Below are 19,105 nucleotides of genomic sequence, written 5' to 3'. Positions count from 1 at the left end.
TAAAGTGCATCAAAGGGTTTCCAAGCGGGATTAAGAGACAAAGGATACGTCTCTTTGTCTCTTTGCTGCTCAGAGACAGACACGTCGTGTAGATGGAATCGTCGTGTAGCTGGAACCGTCGTTCGATGGTAGGACACTGGATATCGCTTGGTAGCAGTATCCTGGGCGATGACTATCGTCTGTCGTCTTGCTCGGTGCCACATCCTCGCACTTGATCTAACGTCGGAGCGGACGAAGCATGCATAATTTAGCGAATGCCACTCGCAGTTGAAGGAGGTAGTCTGTGTACCATACTTGATGACTTCACAGGATGAGTTTCAGGTTTCGAATGTCTAGCGTGGAATAGGAACGGCGCATTTTTCAGGAAGTAATCGAGTCTGTCGGATATTTCTTATCGCCGATCAAAGTGCCACCGGGGTCAGATGTCTACGTGCGTCTTGCGGAAAAGTGCTAATCCCGGCATACTCCGCTTCTCAGTTATTCCCAGTGGAGAATCTCGCATGGCAATTTGCAGTATGCTATCAGTTGCAGGGTTTGTCGGTTTGTCGAATCCTGCGTCCAAGCATTGGATCGTTGGATGCACTGGCTGGCAACTGCTTAATTCGAGGTTTATCAACACCATCCTATAATTCCTTTTACTCAACCTTCAAAATCAATTTGGGCAAGATGGCTGCTACTCGGTGAGTACTTGGGAGGCTTACACTATGAGGAGGATTACAGTGGACAGCATGGAGGAGCAAGGAAGGAAAGGAGCGGAAAGCTGATCATGTGAATTGCTTTACTTACTCAACCTCAATCTCTGTTCATTCCGACCAACGAACTCCTCCTGTTGAAACGGAATCGACTATTCGCCATTCTCACAACCACCACCATGCCGCCCAACAGACTCTACACAAAAGGCCGAATCCTCGGACACAAGAGAGGAAAGAGAAACTCGCGACCTAACCAATCGTTAGTTCAAATCGAGGGTGTGGATTCCAAGGAGGCTGCTAGACACTACTTGGGAAAGGTGAGTCTGGGTTTGGCATTTTCTTCGGCTGGGTTGGCTTCAAGGCCAGGACAGGCAGGGGCAGGATAGGACAGACCGGATACATCAGTATAGCATACGGGCTTGTTGGGATGGGCGAATGAAAAGAGGAAAAGTCGCATGGACGGGGAACGGATGACGGCGAGCTGGAAATTCAAGCTGGGCAGGATTGCAAGGAATATCCTGGCTCATCTTCGATGCGGTCGCACGAATCTGATGGAGCTAGGAGGGTAGGGTTGCATGAGGATGGAGTAGGCTGTAACGGATTAGCAATTTGCGATGGAGATGAACGGGATTGGAGTAGGAATCGAAGTCAAAGGCGAGGAATGTCGCTTGCCCGACATCGATGATACGAAGAATCAAATCCGCAGATCTGCCATGTCTTGTCTTGTCCTGTCCTGTCCTGTCGGAGCCTTGTTGCCCTCTTGAAGCGTATAATATGAATGAATGAAAAACTTTCGCTGACACCTAACCATTTACCCACAGCGAGTCGCCTACGTCTACAAGGCCAAGCGAGAGATCAACGGTAGCCGAGTCCGAGTCATCTGGGGCCGAATCTCCCGACCCCACGGTAACTCTGGTGTCGCCAAGGCCAAGTTCAGAGTCAACCTCCCGGCTAAAGTGTTCGGTGCTTCCGTCCGAATCGTGAGTATGGTCCCTTACAAACTTTAGACATCCATTGGCTATCAATCATCATGATCGGTGGTCATGTCGCATCGATGCGCCTTGTTCGCTATCTCATCATAGACCATTCATCCTAATTCGAGAATCAGCAATACTCGAAAAAGCGCGATGCTGATCATGTCTATTTTGACCACTTATAGATGCTCTTCCCATCCAACATCTAAGCGCAACCTCTTCACTTCCACCCAATCCAACCCAACCCAGTCGGACAATCGGATTGATCCATCAACCTCAACACCACATCATTCTCACTTCAGGTTATCCCGAATGATACGATAGTTATGTACCATTTCTCAGGGAGATGCAACTTCAGACAAAGACAAAACAAACACAAATGAGTCGACGGTCAGACGGGCAGATATCTATTGTGATTATCTTGGTTTGATGCGCGACGGACATACTGATGCCCGCATGCGTGTATATGAGCGTATGAGAAGTCGAGATTTGAAGGCCATGAGAACCTCATGCGTGCGCTTGTCACAGCATGTCATACCATGGCATATCATATTCTGTGCGATGCGTGGTGGATTGGTCAAGTGGTGAATTGGGGGATGAGAAGAGATGATTGCTTGAATACTTGAATACGTTGACGTTGTGGTTGTGGTTGTTGTAATTGTGCTGCGGTGGTTCACTGATTGATCCCATGTAAGATTTGACCTTTGACCTTGATCTTGTTTCTGGCAAAGGCAACTTTCTCCTCAAATAGCTAGCTCAAGCTGCCTTAGCTGCCTTGGCTGCCTTGGGCTTACTATGTCGACCTTGCATATACTGACTGCTTATATCAAGCTGAACACTCCTGTGTTGACCTTTTGCCCAGTCCACGATGAAACGAATCCGAATGACCATAGTTTAAGTCCAGCTGCAAACAACACAACACATTCAATGGATGCGGTATGATCTATGGTCGTATGACCATATTGTCACATGGTCAGCCATTAATGTAGAACTGCATGTTGCAAGAATGCATGCTGCAACGACGCAACAACGCATCGGTCTTCATCCATTATTCTCGATCCATCATGATCACAAAGTGAGCGAGTGAGAGCGACTCAGAGACTTAGTGACTTAGTGATGACATTAATCTACACAATACATAACGAGGATCATACGATCATACTCTCAATTGTGCTGTCCTGCTTCTGATACACGCCAAAGGGCACATCCGTCATTTCATCTTGCGCCTTATCAAAAGGCAAAGACAAAGACAAAGGCAAAAGACGAAAGACGGGATGTCGAGAGATCCCGACTGTCCAGATTGTAACGAACCAACCGCAAATGTCATACCGGTCTAATCACGGTTTGAAGTGCAGACCTACTACATCTACAATGACAGTGAATTCGTAAATTGGGGCCACGCGATCATGCTTTCAGACTGCCCTCCTTAAATTTCTTCTTATCCTTCTTCTTCTGCGCCTTCATAGCTTTCTCCCGCTCGTCCAGACTCATCGTCTTCCCGCCTTCTCCTACACCGCCCGATATATGTTTTGGCTCGGTCTTGAACTTCTTCTTGGTGATTAACGGAGATGTCGAAGTGTGCTGAGTATTGTTATTGGGTGTGATGGATTCTCGTTCGCGTTCTGATGCATTCCGTTTCTTCTTATTCTTCGATTTGCCGCTCGTACCTGTATCGGCGGGTGAGACTGTGCTGCTATGACCCGAATGACTAGTCTGGGCTAGTGTAGTAGCTGGAGTGGGAGCAGGGGAAGAAGTCGAAGATGAAAATGGCGATCTTGTGGAAGTTGCTGAGGTGGACGAAGCCGATGGTGACTTCCGAGACCGAGACGAGATGGTTTGACGCATCTTGTCGGCCACAGAAAGTGGACGGGGCTGGGTATCAGGTCGCTTCGAAGAGGATTTGGGCGTTGATGACTGAGTATGCCCGGATGAGCGGGATGAAGGTGGTGGTGATATGGCTGGTCTTTGGAATGTACGTGGTGCACTCTGAGGCTTCTGTCTTGGTGTTGGTGTTGGTGTCTAGCGATACAAAGCACAATTATGAGCTCTTATACTGGCGATGGGCCGAATGAAGTGGTACCTCATCAGATACAGATACAGAAGGGATTGATAGTGACTTACCTTGACTTTGACTGATTTCTCGTTTCTTTCTCGCTTGACAGCCTTGACGTCCAGCTCAACTTCATCTTGATCTTCATCCATATCTTCATCATCCCCATTAAGCTTACTCGGAATCTGAGGACTCTTCTCCTTCTTCCCAAATCCACCAAAGATCATCCTACCTCCTCCTCCATTCCCACTCCCACTAAGCTCGGAATGTATCGAAGTAGAAGGCCCAGCTTGATCTTCAATCGTCCTATCGCTCGAGCTCGATAAGAACGGTACATAGCTCGATTCGAATATTGTCCAATTATCTTGAGATTGGAATTGACGTTGAGATATATTTCTTGAGTCTGAGCTTGAGGAGGAATACGAAGAAGGCATAAACCATTCTTCCTCGTTCTTGATCACCAGCTTATCGCCTCGCGAAGCTGCTGAAGCCTCTGCGGAGAGGTATGAGCCGCTCGTCGACTTGACCGGTGTCTCGTGAGGATATTCTGATTTCACTTGGGTCGAATTGGAAGTCGAAGCTGATGGAGTCGAGTTGACGGTAGGTGTTGAGGGCTGTGATCGGCCCGCGGCGTTGCCGCGCTGCATGAATTTCAGAGAGAGGGTGGAGGATGACAGAGACATGATGGGTGGGGTATACGAATCAGGTGCTGACAGACCGACAAAGGGTAAAGAGGTGAGCGAATGTACAATGCCTTGGCCTTATATAGTAGTGCTGACCGTCTCTTGAGGCCTGTGTCGCTATTCAACTTGGTGGACCGTAGGACAAGTGAGAGTTACGGAAGAAGACATTGAATAATATCGATGGACATGAAAACAAATTTGAGGTCCAGTAATGGAGGAAACGCGGAGACTCCGCATCCGCTACCGACATCTCATGACCTGCACAGCTCAACGTGAACATCCTATACAATGACTCTCTTAATAACAACACGACTGCACTAAGACTCAGACTCAAATTTCTCAGCCTAGCACCCCTCCGATCGAGTATAGCGGCCTCAACACCCTTGGCATCAGAACAAGGCGCAAAATGTCGTTATCTCGTCAATCAATAACTTCCGACTTATCCCTCCTCCTCTCTATCCCAAATACGACCATCCCCTCAATCCTTGATCCCCCATCCCATCCTTCCACTTCAAGTAAAGACCAGAAATCCATCGATGTGCTAAATACATTTTCTTCGAAAACAGCAACAAACAAAAATAGTCAGGCGTTAGCAAAGGCTTATATTACCCAGATGAACGGTTCTAAGATATTAGACAAGTCTGGTGAGGTGGAAAAGCTCGGAGAGAGGATTGATGAGTTGCGAGAGAGGGGTCAGGGTCTTGAGTCGGTGCTGGGTGAGGTCAAAGTCTAGTTTGAGACCAGGCTGTTGTTTTTCGTTTTTGTTTCAGGTATGTTTATCACTCTGCCATTATTTGAGGTCTTCAATGCTTACTGACTACCTTGCGCATAGAATGTACTGGTCTGCACGGGGACCACGATAAGATGAGCGACTCAGCCAGAATAAGCGCATCCATAATACCGTTCATCATTGTTCTGCGTACAGGAAGAAATGCGATGCTTCGCCGGAGCAGATTTCCAGCTCGTCCAGAGATTAGATACGAGTCGAAGGTGTTACCTCATGGCATGAGTATTAAGATGGTTGTACAAATAATATGTTGTACCTCTGCATCCTCACTACGCGATCCCAAATCGATAACACATTGCGATCAATCGATAACAAGCACATGTACATGTACAACCCACCCATGCATGATACCGTATGAACACCCATTATATCAATATAACATTCTACCTTCACCTTCACCTAGAATTTACTTCTTCCCTTTCTTCTTCTTCTTTCCCCCACTCTTCCCTTGCCCCTGATTCTGCACTTGCGCTGTCCCACCCGCCCCTGCTGGTGTTGCTTTATCGTTACTCGCACTCGCAGCATTCTCTAACGCAGGCGTACCTCCCCTCTCGGGGGTTTCGGCGTTCGGCGTCGATATACCCAGTGTAGATACAGGTATAGGCTTCCGGCGTGAGTTGCTCATTTGCGTCAAGAGTTTCAGGTTCAAGGATTCGAATCGGTTCAGTATTATCGAAGAGTACGATTTGTATTTTATGCACTGAGTCAAGAGCACGGGATTGTTAGCTGCGTTTTGGCCTTGTTGTTTCGCGTGAAAGTGAAGGTGTGATGTTGAGGATCATGCTGGACGGATGGGGGACCGGAGAGGACGATGCAGTAGTGGACGAGGACAGGAAGTTTCTTGCAGATGTTCATGAAATGAAGGGTGGAATGGAGTCGGATAGGATAGGACACGATACAAATGCAGAGCGATACGAGCGATTGATTTCGCTACCTTCACTGGAGTCAAGGGGTGGTATCGCGAGTTCCGAGATTGGACGGCAAGCCAATATGAGGGATGCAGTGCCAAGGACTTCACAAGCTTACTCACCTTTACATCGTCGGTGACTTTTAACACCAGCTCGCCAGATTTCGGTACGAACTTAACGCTATAACGGACCTGGAAATATCAGGAGGAGTGTTAGCTTTTTATGATGTAACTCTAAACTGAGGTGGATGGATCCGTAGGCGTATGCAGGATTGTATAGTCAAGAAGAAGGATGAAGAGGTCTGACTCACTTTCGAAGGTGCTCGAGCATACAAATCCGTTGTAGCCTACAAATGGACCCCCTGGTAGTCAGACGACCGCATAGAAATGGTTGAAAGCCATCAATTGAGAACTTACAGTCTCGAAGTCCGTCCAGTTCTTTATGTACACCATCGTGCCAAATCCTACCCTGCTGATTCGTCCTGATTGCTGTTGTCGTGAGTAGGAGATGCTGAGTAGCTGGACTGATGATGCTGGAAATAATTGGGATGCTCGTTCGACATTCGATATTCAAATGCTAGTTGACGAGTTGAGGCGGAATAAGTGGTTACCTCGTATAAGGTTTGGTAGAATCGCGTTACTGAAACACCAAGACCAGTAACATCTTGGTGACGCGCATGGACCTTTACACCACTCCGTCTCAAGAGTGTACTTCTCACTATATATCCCAGATATACATTCATACTTTCTTTCGAAAGCTCAGCGATACCTCTCACGGCAGCTCGCTCGATCGATCAAGCAGACTCTGGCAGTCTGATCTCATTTCACGATATAAATAACGAAACCCCCTCGGTAGATTATCGACATGTCTGGCTTCCTCAACTCCATTGGGTGAGTAGATCATTCTTCAGCCTCTGCGAAGGCGTACTTGACGAGCAGAAAGGATTCCACTGGTTTGCTCTTTCGGTGCCGTGCTGATCTGACCTCACCGGTACTATGCGGGCATGCTGCGAAGTACATCTGGCTGACCATCTCCGTTTCAATCGATTGATTTAGGCGTCTCCGAGCACCGAAACGATCACCATTGAACACTCCGACATCCCAAACAGGATTCTTCGAGCCATTACCCTCCCCAGGCGCAGAATTCACTCAATCGCCCTTATCGCCCCAGCAAAAACCGTTATACCTCTGCCAGCCATTCGTGAAAGCCGCGCTGGTCAAGGGGAGCTTCAAGACTATCGTAGCTCCGCCGAAGTATGTAGATGTCAATGAGTGGGTGGCAGTGAACTGTGAGTGGGCTGTACTTTGCATCATGTGGCTTATCGCGCATACAAAGGAGGAGTTATAAGGGGTCGAGGATGGGGAACAGGGGATCATGAGCCCAAACTCGGGCTGAATCATAAGCGGGCTATGTATACGATAACATACTAAAATGATATGATGTGCTGACGCCCTGATCTTGCTTCTGCTGCAATTAGTATTCGACTTCTACAACAACCTGAACCACTTCTACGGCGCCCTCACTGATTTCTGCACCCTCCAGAACTGTCCTACCATGTCCGCTGGGCCCACCCTCAACTTTTTGTGGCCTGATCAAAATCAACGGCTGGTCTCTCTGCCCGCACCAACATATATCGATTTCGTCATGTCATGGCTCCAGAAATTGCTCGACGACGAGAACGTCTTCCCGACTAAATCAGGTCGAGATTTCCCGAACTCGTTCGCGTATACCGCAAAACACATCTACAAGCATTTATTCAGGATCTTTGCTCATTTGTACCATCAGCATTTCGAGCAGATCCTCCACCTGTCGATAGAGGCGCACTTCAATTCGCTCTTCGCGCATTTCCTGGCGTTCGGTAAAGAGTTCGATATTTTGGTGATGAAGGATTTGATGACTAACCAAGGGATGGGTCAGGGGGTGGCGGAGTTGAGTGAGAAATGGAGGGAGATGGGCATATTGGAGGCGTAGCCTATTATCTCGTAGAGTGGGATGGTAAGACGGCGGATCGAACAAGTCACGACGCGAAGGAGTTGGATTGTTAGATCGTATACAGAAGAGGGTGTTTCATATGGAGTAGAATTTGTCGAGAGATGGCGTGGAAGATGATGGTCTCTGTTTAGTCTTATTTGTTGTAGCAATCCCTTATCTGTGTCTATATATACATGCATCGCGACGAATATATCATGACACACCGTCCTCATTTTCCCTTGAGAAGATTGACTCGCTTCCTCTGGGAGGCATATTCATCAACTTGATTCTACAACGCTTCGAGTGTTACTCGAGAAGAACGATAAACCACTTACTCACCTAGGCTTATAACGCCATCGAAACAAAACCGCGTTGAAGCTTGTTGCTCTTGACACCCGCAGCAGAGTCCCAGTGCAGCAAATCCGAATGAGTCACTGTACACCTCCCTCGGATGCAAAATATACCAGTCTCCTTGTTGCATTGAGGCGGATATCTCGGTTCTCGGCTATTTCCGATATCTGACCCTATCGTCGTTCCGCCTGTTTACTTCGCCGAGATTAGCGATGAAGGCGTATGAGTCAGGATGTCAAGGGTGAATCACAGTCTCGCAGCTGATTTGCCATAGGCATACTTGCGCTGGTAAACCTTGGTGAACCGTATCAGTATCCGACCGAATGTACAACAAGTCAAGTTCAGTCACGAACAGATCTGATAATAATCGTTTAAACAGCGAGACCGTTTCCATCAATAAGACAAGACAAATATATCACAATGCCCAGAACCAAATCCAAAATTACCATCGCCGCCGTCCAAGCGGCTCCCGTCTCTTTCGACCTCCCCGCAACACTCGCCAAGCTCGAAGACCTCATCTCCAAAGCTTCGGCTTCGGCTTCGGCGGATGAAGCTAAGCGGCCCGATTTGGTAGTCCTGCCCGAAGCTTTCCTGAGTGCTTATCCGCGATTCCTGGATTTTCAGATTGGCACGAGATCGACTGAGAGCCGGGAATGGTTTGCGAGGTATGTGAAGGTGAGCATGTCCACGTCCTCCATTTCGGACTCTGGCTAGTCGAGGGATGAGTCATGGCTCGCTACTTTCCTACCACATCGTGCTCTAATTTGGTTTGAATAACATATTGACTTTCCCCTTCTCGTGACCTGCTCAAATTCCTCCTTTTATCTCCTGCCTTCAATTTATCGCTGATGACACATCGTGACTACACTAGTCAAGCGTCAAGATCCCCCTCGATGCGATCTCGTCCGACTGGATAAGCGATAAACCGATATACGAGCAAGATCAGGATGACTTCTGGGCGTTCCAGCGATTATGCTTGATAGCGAAGAAGCACCAGATTGTGAGTTGACTGGACTGCTATCCACGGCGCATCCCCAAACCACGATGATACGCGAGCTCAACTGCGTAGACAAACACTGTTAGGTGTAGAGAGGAAGATCAGGGTGTATTCGTGTAGTGACGTGATATAACATGGCCTGACGATGCTTGCGTTATCGTATAGTACCTCTCGATCGGAGTTGTCGAACGCGAATTGATCGGCTCGACATTATACTGCACCAATCTACTCTTCTCGCCCTCTGGAAGACTCTTGTCGAAGCATCGGAAATTACAGCCGACAGCTGCGGAGCGTATAGTCTGGCATCAAGGAGACGATACGAACCCTGCTGCCCCTGCGACCCGTGATGAAAAGGGGGAAGAGCGACAAGCGAGAGATGATAATTTACCGGTGGTTGAGACCAAGATTGGCAAGATTGGAGGGTTGATCTGCTGGGAAAGTGAGTATATGTACAGCTCATTGAAAGACATACCGGTTGAAATGGGAACGCAGAACTGACAAGCTCAACATGTCTTGGTGTGCTTGCGTAGATTTCATGCCGCTTGCTCGTTATCAATTATACAGAAAAGGCGTCGAGATGTGAGTGAAACGGAGGGACTTGTTTCCATTCCATTCGATATAAGTCAAATAAAGTTAGATGACTGCATGCCAATGATGACTGATGTGATTCCTCTATCAACTCGACCCTTATCGCAGATACACCGCTCCGACTGCAGATAGCAGACCCACATGGCTACCTGCAATGCAACACATCGCCCAAGAAGGCAGATGTTTCGTGATTTCAGGTGAGTCAAGCTATTCTTCAGATATCTCTTTCTCTCTTTCTCTCTTTCTGCCTGGGCCTGGGCGCTTTTCTCGATTGGTCTACTCAATCGGGTTGTTCCATCTATTTCCCATTTGAGTCCGCACTGCGCCTGACTGTGGGAGACGGGACCAACACATCCATAGAGTAAAGCAGTATAATTGACTAGTTGACTGATAATTATGATACTGTTGGGATCCAGTGAACCAGTACCACGCACCATCGGATTTCCCAGCAGACTACCCGCCCTCCCTAGCCCTCTCAGAGAGCGAGAAAGCAGAGAACAAGCCCTGGTCAAGAGGTGGCTCATCCATCGTTGGTCCGCTAGGAGAAGTTTTAGCTGGGCCATTATGGGACAAAGAAGGTATACTCACTGCTGAGGTAAGTCACTTCGAAACCAGACCACCGAACTCAGTCTTCCGCGCTTCGAATCTTCTCACCAATTTCGATAATCAGCTGATTCCCGCTTACCTGATCGGCTAATAAATGAATTGATCGATGTTGCCTTACAGATCGATCTCGATACGTTGCACGGCGCAAGACTCGATTTCGATGCCGCAGGCCATTATTCGAGGCATGATATGATGGTGAACCTGCTCAACAAGCCAGCGTACAGTTCCAAGGAGGAGTAAGGGGATCAGAGTCGGTAAGTCGAGGTCACAAAACCGAACAGAAGACCATACGGATACTTGCCCCACGACTTCAATCGGAAACCCTGACCGTCGTCCGTATCGATGCTGAGTCTAATCATGCCCAAATGCAGTACATACGATGTGTTACACTTTCTGCTTTGCAATGTACGATGAGAAATATCAAAAAGATGATTTTTGAGAGATGCCTGATTATTGATGATTCGCCTTACTTTCCATTTCCCACAAACCTTCTCCGATTGATCAATACCTACGTCCACCCCCACCACCACCGCCACCGTTTCTAGGCTGATAAGCCCCATTCGAACCTCCATACGGATTATATCCTCCTCTTGCTCCTCCTGCTCCTGCACCACCATATCCACCATAGCCATTCTGAGGTGGAGGTGCCGGTGGACGCGCGCCGTACGGCGGTCGAGGAGCACCGTAAGCATTAGGCGGCGGAGCTGCGTACGGATTCGATCGAGGTGGGGGAGGATTATATGCGCCTATACAGCAAAGAAAGTTGGTCAGCGGCCATCATTCGCGAATAAAATCGAAGGCGAGATGAGCCTGAACGCACTATAAGCGGAACCATTTCCATACCCGCCATAACCACCTTGAGCAGCATACGGAGCATGACTAGCTCCACCTCCACCGTACCCGCCGTACCCTCCATACCCTCCTGACGATGGCGCACCGCCATATCCACCATACCCATAATTGCTGGGCGGAGCACCATAAGCACTGACTGGTCTTGGTGGGGGCGGCACATGATATCCACCAGGTGCAGCGCCATGACGAGCTAAATCGCCTGGAGAGGGTTTCGGATACCCGTTAGCGGTCCTGTTTTGCGGTAAGGACGATTGGGGGGTTTGATGATATCCTCCTCGGGCCATACCGGGTCCACCGGTCCTGTTATCTCCGCCACCACCAGAATGCCTAGGTCCGCCATGTCGATGATGATGACCACCTCCTCCACCACGCCTAACCCAATCTCGATCGCTCTCGCTCAGCCTCGCGGGTAACGGCTTGAATCGGGAAAGGATGATTGACCGGTGCGGATGAGCTTGTCGCGGGAAGAAGTATCTGACTGATATGGACTCGTTGTTCTCGATGTCCGGACATTCATCAATGCCAGGTATAGGAGTTTCGAATGTTGTGCCTGGGATGTATTTTGAATCGGGTAGTATCGATCCGGTCATTCCTTCTGTCTGCTGAGGCTCCAAGGGTACGAGCTGAGGAACAAATTACAGGTCAGATAACTCTCGGGCACTGCTTGATAAACAAGATGGCCGAGAAGAATACTCACCTTCTCTTCTTGGCCTTGCTTTTTAGCGCGCAAACCATACAGCTCCGCACAAGCTTGACTCAATCCATATTCCTGTTGATTCGAGACGAACATCACGCTATCGCCATGAGTATTCCTCCGTCTTTCGTCATCGGTCAACAGTGGTATCCGACTTTGCAGCGCGGCAAGCAATTTGTCTTGATCAATGAAAGGCAGTAATGCGACACCTTGCCAGGCCATCTTCTTCCCGTTCATATCGATCTCAAAGTCGGATGGGTAGAAATCCAAGATAGGAGAATCCTCATCTATCATCAACTTCTGTAGAGGTTCAGGTAAATGTATTCGACTAAAAGATTCGGTTACATGAGTCAGCACTTGCCATAGCGACTTGATCGGACGGCATTCTGGATGTGAGAAACAGACAACTCACCTTGCAGCGGGGAATACACCCAACAACTGAGCGTACGGCGTGAAGGGCATGCCCTGCTTGAATTCAATCTTGAACTTATCGATGTTCTTGAAATCCTGAGCAAATGGAGCATAATGATAAGGGTAGAACCAATCCCAAGCTGGAACACCTTGGTAATAGTATTCCAAAACCCAACACAGACCTTCCATGTAGGATTTGGTGATATTGTCGATGAACTCGGTATCGGTAAGAGAGACGCCAAACTTCTTCTCGTAGTATCGTTCTCGATATCCAGGTTCCCAAAGCTTCACGTCGTCCTCGTATCCGTCTACAGTACCATCAGGGTTGACCTTGAGCTTCTTCTTCGGTACCGGTTGATCGGCTTCGGGGTTGGGCGGTGCATCGTCATCATCGTCGTCCTCATCTGAGCTACTTGAGGAAGATGATCCTCCATCGCTCTCCTCATCACCTTCAGCTGACCCATTCCGCTTCCTCTTATTCGGTCTTTCGGGTGATGCGTTGTCATCCCCTTCCATTGTCTCGTCTCCTATTGGAGCTTCGCCTTCATCCTCGTCTGACTTGACGGCAGGCTGTATAATTTCTTCGTCCACACCTTCATCTTCCCCTTGCTGCTCCAGTACATCCTCGGCCTCTCCAACAAGCAATTGCTCTTTCTCCTCGTCTTCGGTGTTCTCGACAGTGACGTTCTCAGGCTCGGCTGACTCCACATTTTCTCCCATCAATTCCGCCTTGAGTGCCTCAGCTGCACTGAGATTGGCCATCCGTATCGCTCTCCTGTTCTTCACGATGTCGGAATTAGAAGCGGAACTGGACATGGCTTTCTTGAGCTCGTCATCATTTTTCTTGTTGACTTCTTCCTTAGACACGAGGTCAAAGCCAGGTCGAGTCGGTAAAGAAGGATGTAAAGGTCCTCCTCTGGCTGTAGCGGATGGTGTCACAGCGACATATTCCGTCCCATTGAGCTGCATTGTTCCTTTGGGCGCATCGTCAAACCGAGTATGTTGTCCATTTCCCCGGGCCTTTGCATCGTTCTGTCGTCGATGATCATCGACCCTTCTCCGCTTATTATTGTTTTCCTGCCTCTCTTCGTCTACAACGTTGACACATTCGTTAGTCACGACACCCACGCCACTCCTCGTGTCGGAAGACGTACCTTCTTTCCTCTTCTGGAAGATCTCATCTTCGCTCTTCGCGAGTCCTTCTAATATTATCTGCGCTCGATCCAAGTTGACTTTTCCATGATTCGTCAAATATCCTCCCATTCTAGGCAATTCCGCTCTCCAGATCTTCAACAAAACATCTATAGCACCTTCCCGGATTTCCAAACTTGGCAGATGCGGTAAGAAATCGTTTCCGACAAAGAAAATCATGAAGATCCAATCATCTATTGCTAGTTCAAGATCGAATTTGAAGGGGACTCCAGGTAGATTCAATTCCACAGCCAAATATTCTCTCAGGCATGCGACGTCGAGGAAGATAAATGGTTTCGGGTCAACTGGTTTAGCTACTTCCACTACATTTGGATCTTTTGCCTTCTTTTCGCCTGTAAGTGTTATCGAACAGTCAGTCAGCCGAAACATGCACTTGGTTATCTCGATATTGCAGAGCGCGAGATGGTGACTCACCGATACAGTTCGCCGTGAGATGTCCAGTCTGCCCACAATTCTTACAAGGTTGAGGTCCCTTACTACCCTGCGCGAAAACGTCTTCTCTCAACACTCTGAAGTTGGGTTCATGAGTAGCCAGTGACAGCATGATCAGATCCGCATCCAGCCCATAGATGACGTGCGATGTATTAGCGTCCCAAGTAGGATACGATCTTTGACGCCGTATCCAGTCCATGATCTTATGTTCACCTTCTCCCGGAACGCTCGAATCAGACAATATCACTTTAAGATTCTTCCATCCGGGGTCCGTTGTCAACTTGTGGGACACCCAGTATTTCAGAGATATCGATAATAAGTCCATGAACGGTGTTCCTGGTGTGATGGCGTTTGTGTCCCAATGTTTCTGATTTTGCGTTTCTTCAGATACGGTGTGACCCATAGCTTCGAACATCTTGATCGCTTCTCGTTTCTCCTCTGCTTTATCGGCTGCTTCTTGAGCAGCTCTGAAACGACGCGAACGCTGTTGGTTCATCTTTGCTCGAGGGGCGACTCCGTCTACAATTCAAAGCGAAAAAGGTGGTATGATCAGCTACGATTGGTTGACTCGCAGTGCGAAGCAGCTGCCACAGTGATAAGACTCACCAATGGCCATCATCAATACCTTCCTTGGTCTGGTCATATTGACGACCCGTTCCGTATAATTGAAGATCTCAACCATCATCTCCTCCTCAGTCTCCGGTGCGGGTTTTCCTTCCGGATGCGTACATGGATGCACGATACCGTTCATATCCACTATAATACAGCGAACATACACGGTCAGCTTGCGCTTCAACGTGAGTTCCTTTCTGAGTGAGAAGGGATTGAAAAGCATTGCACGTACGATACAGGTTATCCACATATGGCGCACCGTCAAAGTCTTTACTTATATCTACGGGTATTTCAACGATCCCATCGTCGGTCATCACCTTCTTCGGCGTCTCCTCCACCACCTTATTGACGATCTTTGGGTATTTCTTGGATAACCATCTGAACAGAGCTGGGACACCCTGTTGAACCCCACAATTGTCAGGCGCCTCCATCCTAATTGCACAAATGTTTGAGTTGACATACCATCTTGAATGCCTTTTCTACACTTTTCGCTCACACACTGACGCTAATATATCCTATCCTTCGCACTGCTCAGAAGCCGGTACCACTTTTGATCTGCTACAGAACTGACACGCAGACACGTCTTGTCGATATACGTCGTAGATGCGTTGCAAGAATAGAGGTCATCGAACGCTATTAATGCTCGATGTAGTCATGACATGAACAGTGGCAACAAAAACACAAAACCCGAGTGACAAGTTTCGGCATTCGCCGCTCTCATAACCCCCGTGTGGCAATCAATAATTAATCTACTATTTACATGATGCATCATACCGTACACATGGGGATTGGCTTCTTTCGTCAAACGAACTACATAGTCTATGGTTCTACTGCCATAGGGGATGGAGCAGCGGCAGCAGCAGTGGCAGTCTCTCGATCTGCCTTCTTCTTGGCTTCGTATTCATACCATAATTCATTGACGTCGTAGTTGCCTAAAAGTGACAACAACTGAATGAGCTCCTCGCTTTGATGTCGGTGCAGACGAGAGATGCTTACCGATGAAGTCCCAACCGTTCTCTTTGACGTGATACAGATTACAAGTGTTACCCGAGTAAGCATCTCGGTGACCTGCAGCAATGATCGATCTTCTACCTAATTCTTGAGCTTCTTCGTCCGTCAAATCCCATCGGTATCCCTATCATGATCATTGCGAGTCAAGTTAGCCAGCTGCGCTCATCCCTCGGCCGAATTGACAGCCCTGATGCAGCTGTACCCGCATGTGTATGCTCTTGTGGCTCACCTGATCAAGAACACCGTATGCGAAGGTACTACCCGAACCGACCGAGAACAGATTACCCTTCAATCGTTGTCCATCGTCGTCCACGTAGAAGATCTGGGGTCCGGTCTTATCCCATCCACAGACCATGGTACCCTATACAAGAGCGCAGTTTGAGCTGAGGCTGGAGCCTGTCAAGTAGAAACAGGAGATCAAACTGACCATACTCAGTCCCATACCCTTGTACTGGTATACGATATTCGACAATATCTTAGATGCAGCAGCTACCGAGATCCTCTCCTTGTTCCTGAGCTCATACAGACGACATTGCATACCGAGGTATGTTTCCCTATGTACGCATAGCCCTGTCAGCTGGTCCTGTCCGATTTCGTACAAAGAGCGGGTGCCAGCTTACCAGTATTGACAATCGGCGGCACCACCAGCCATCGTGCCCAGTAAAAACTTATTTATCTCGATGACCTTCTTGACAGTCCCAGAAGCTATCCTCCCTCCTGATCAGCTTGTCTCCAAAGAAATTCAACGAGATAGTTGAGAGCGAGCGAGGAGTGAGATCAGACAACTCACCGACATATGAACCGGCAGTAGCTCTCGAATCTACAGCTACGATAACCCCTCCCTGGAATTTGAAAGCCAGCGTCGTCGTTCCGTGCGCGATCTTGATCTTGGCTTCGGGGTTGGAAGACATGTTATCGGTGTGCATATCCAGGAATGCCGTGGGCTAAACGGTTTCCATTGCAAGATCAGCACGTGAATATCATACGCAATGAGTTGACCCATTACGGAATGTGTTCGATGGTAAGGAGACATGTGTGAATGAGCCAGAAGTGGACAGGTAAACGCACATCAGCTACTCGAGGTACGCTCATACCGGCGATCCCACCTGTCCTCGACAGATTCCCGAACCCAGCCATACTTCCCCAAGCAGCAGCGTCGGTATGTTCGAATTCATCTTGTTCCTCTAATCGAGAGTGCGGTGCCGGTGGCTGTATCTGCGTGAGGACGGAGTTCATGCTGTCCTTGTATGGATAATCTGATCGCCTTGAGAGGTCCGAAAGAGTGTTGCTGATGTGTCACTGCGATATGTCTATATCATTGAGCTCGAGCTAGAGAAGCGATATCATACGTCTTACTGTAATGAAGTAGGCCGCGACAGCGAATCCAACGATGATGCTCCCCGCGTCAGCCCATCTCAAGAGCAATATTTAAACGTGCACACCACTTAAGATGGTGTTGAGCTACGATCGACCTCCACTTGGCACAACCGATTCACGTCACTTCGTTTGCAGACTATTGAATAACGCAGATGACAGAGATGCACGGTTTAGTACAGTAGTCCAGCATAGATCATAGGGAGCGGAACGACGAACAGCATGACGAGATCAGGACTACAGCAAGATGTGATCAATTTGTACAGGCAGTGAGTCTAACCTTCTTCCATCATCTCAGTATCTGGACGTGAAAGATATTCACGAAACCTGATCGATTCAGAGGTGTACGAAATGCCATGTCGAAGACAGTTGTAAGCAGGCCCTGCTCCCTCATGAGTAGAAAGATCGACTATTGACATCTACCGCCGATATTCCTGGTCTACGCCTCGTCTTGCACCGCCAGGAAGCGAGACAGAGCTTTCTTTTGCATCTGCGATATAACTTCCGTAATCCGCCATTGGGACAACGAGACTACACTGCCATCGAACATCAGGTAAGTCTGCGAGCGACATTCAAAGCCTATCACATCTACAATTCAAGACATACACTGATGGATCTCAACTCGTTGCAGCTACGCAGAATGTCACGGACCCTCGAAATGCTGTCTGAGCCTTCAACACAGCGAATATCCATATCACCAGAATGGAAAGACTGGTGGGCCGGCGAAGTCCAAAATGCTAGAACACGTACAAAGGCAACCTCCAGTCCACAATCCGCGGCGTCCTCAGAGAGTACAACGAGCTTAGAGCAAGGCCCGGGCGGGGAGATCGATGGTGAGGAAACGAAAAAGCAGGTGACGAAGAAGGATGAGGGTGGACGAGATAGGGATCAATGGGGTGGGAAACTACCTGGACATGGAGGTACATAAACATGCATGCGAGATTGATCTACACTTCCTTCGATTCCCTGCTGCGCTACACCACTTGGATGTCGTGCACCTGATTCTTGAGCGATTTACCGATTCTCTGACAGGCCTCTGACCGTCTTCTATCCTTGCTGAATCAGACATTCTGGTTCTTCGACCTCCATTCTGATACTGATCCAGAGTCGGGGCTGTTTCGCTAAGATTCCAAACTTGAAAGTTCTCGCCTTACTGACTCCGCGTGGGGCTCAAGGCCCAGGACGTGCCGCACTTCCTCGTCGAAAGCACGATGCAAGTCTTGGTAAAATTGTTCGCTAGGATTCGGTGTTTTGATAACGAGCCAGCTGTCGGGACGAACCTGATACCAGAGGGGCTTTGGGGGGCTGGTAGGATTGATCAGTGGAGCGATACATCTCGCCAATCTTCTGACGAGTTCTATCTCTCTTTCTTGGGCGATTGAGGTAAGGCATGCTTCATTTGGATAGATCAACCGCAGTAGCAGGTGTTGGAGACCAGGGCCTACAGATGTCCTCTGTCTGTTCTGTGTTGGAGTTTCGTTTGCAGGGACAAGGTGATCGGCATCGGTACAGAGACCGCGTGTGATTTCGAGCTGGAAGGATCTCAAACGATGAAATTGGTTCCAGGGCATGTCTGCGATGAGTAGCAAGAGGGGTTCTCCGCCTCGTGTTTGAACGATTTGATATAAATCGATCACCTCCAGAGTATTCGTTTGGCGTTGGATGATCCTCAACAAAACGTCATCGACGCAAGAAGAGATGATCTCTTTGAGCGCGATACAGAGAGGCGACGTGAAAGGTTGATGCAGGAGATCGAAAACCAACCGGTTGTCACGGGAGGTGTCTGTAGTTAGCTGGTAAATGTAATTCTCCTTTTGTCGTAGATGGGGCTTTAAGATTGCCGCTAAATTGCTGTATTTGACAGTGGCTTGCCTTCTCTCGTCATCGGGAAGCTCTCTTA

At 48.5% G+C, this 19,105-nt stretch overlaps 8 protein-coding genes across 8 annotated transcripts; 4 read left to right on the top strand and 4 right to left on the bottom strand.

The window, feature by feature from the left end:
- Window positions 1–871: 871 nt before the first annotated feature.
- I303_106607 (60S ribosomal protein eL33) lies at window positions 872–1,875 on the top strand (the record flags this gene model as incomplete). Its single annotated transcript, XM_018411394.2, has 3 exons — window positions 872–1,009; window positions 1,514–1,672; window positions 1,852–1,875. The coding sequence occupies 3 exons, from the start codon at window positions 872–874 to the stop codon at window positions 1,873–1,875; spliced, it is 321 nt and encodes a 106-aa protein (XP_018259206.2).
- A 1,195-nt stretch (window positions 1,876–3,070) lies between these two features.
- I303_106606 (uncharacterized protein) lies at window positions 3,071–4,399 on the bottom strand (the record flags this gene model as incomplete). Its single annotated transcript, XM_018411395.1, has 2 exons — window positions 3,071–3,685; window positions 3,788–4,399. 2 exons carry the CDS (start codon window positions 4,397–4,399, stop codon window positions 3,071–3,073), a joined length of 1,227 nt encoding a protein of 408 aa, XP_018259207.1.
- A 1,193-nt stretch (window positions 4,400–5,592) lies between these two features.
- I303_106605 (uncharacterized protein) lies at window positions 5,593–6,546 on the bottom strand (the record flags this gene model as incomplete). Its single annotated transcript, XM_018411397.1, has 4 exons — window positions 5,593–5,886; window positions 6,217–6,285; window positions 6,405–6,440; window positions 6,511–6,546. 4 exons carry the CDS (start codon window positions 6,544–6,546, stop codon window positions 5,593–5,595), a joined length of 435 nt encoding a protein of 144 aa, XP_018259209.1.
- A 412-nt stretch (window positions 6,547–6,958) lies between these two features.
- I303_106604 (uncharacterized protein) lies at window positions 6,959–8,065 on the top strand (the record flags this gene model as incomplete). Its single annotated transcript, XM_018411398.1, has 3 exons — window positions 6,959–6,984; window positions 7,150–7,382; window positions 7,572–8,065. 3 exons carry the CDS (start codon window positions 6,959–6,961, stop codon window positions 8,063–8,065), a joined length of 753 nt encoding a protein of 250 aa, XP_018259210.1.
- A 771-nt stretch (window positions 8,066–8,836) lies between these two features.
- On the top strand, window positions 8,837–10,847 carry I303_106603 (uncharacterized protein; the record flags this gene model as incomplete). The annotated part of the gene is made up of 7 exons (XM_018411399.1): window positions 8,837–9,091; window positions 9,288–9,416; window positions 9,579–9,852; window positions 9,944–9,992; window positions 10,110–10,198; window positions 10,418–10,596; window positions 10,728–10,847. 7 exons carry the CDS (start codon window positions 8,837–8,839, stop codon window positions 10,845–10,847), a joined length of 1,095 nt encoding a protein of 364 aa, XP_018259211.1.
- Window positions 10,848–11,108: 261 nt separating this feature from the next.
- On the bottom strand, window positions 11,109–15,251 carry I303_106602 (uncharacterized protein; the record flags this gene model as incomplete). Its single annotated transcript, XM_018411400.1, has 8 exons — window positions 11,109–11,353; window positions 11,428–12,082; window positions 12,157–12,481; window positions 12,566–13,655; window positions 13,719–14,108; window positions 14,191–14,727; window positions 14,815–14,964; window positions 15,053–15,251. 8 exons carry the CDS (start codon window positions 15,249–15,251, stop codon window positions 11,109–11,111), a joined length of 3,591 nt encoding a protein of 1,196 aa, XP_018259212.1.
- A 388-nt stretch (window positions 15,252–15,639) lies between these two features.
- I303_106601 (proteasome subunit beta type-5) lies at window positions 15,640–17,067 on the bottom strand (the record flags this gene model as incomplete). Its single annotated transcript, XM_018411401.1, has 7 exons — window positions 15,640–15,752; window positions 15,817–15,955; window positions 16,061–16,192; window positions 16,259–16,385; window positions 16,452–16,536; window positions 16,622–16,775; window positions 16,900–17,067. 7 exons carry the CDS (start codon window positions 17,065–17,067, stop codon window positions 15,640–15,642), a joined length of 918 nt encoding a protein of 305 aa, XP_018259213.1.
- A 360-nt stretch (window positions 17,068–17,427) lies between these two features.
- I303_106600 (uncharacterized protein) lies at window positions 17,428–18,133 on the top strand (the record flags this gene model as incomplete). The annotated part of the gene is made up of 4 exons (XM_018411402.2): window positions 17,428–17,474; window positions 17,546–17,576; window positions 17,669–17,758; window positions 17,837–18,133. 4 exons carry the CDS (start codon window positions 17,428–17,430, stop codon window positions 18,131–18,133), a joined length of 465 nt encoding a protein of 154 aa, XP_018259214.2.
- Window positions 18,134–19,105: the final 972 nt, after the last annotated feature.

This window comes from Kwoniella dejecticola, chromosome 8 (assembly GCF_000512565.2).
Source record: "Kwoniella dejecticola CBS 10117 chromosome 8, complete sequence".
Taxonomy (NCBI): Eukaryota; Fungi; Basidiomycota; class Tremellomycetes; order Tremellales; family Cryptococcaceae; genus Kwoniella; species Kwoniella dejecticola.
The sequence above is the reverse complement of the archived record's forward strand: the minus strand, read 5'-3'. Positions and strand labels throughout refer to the sequence as shown.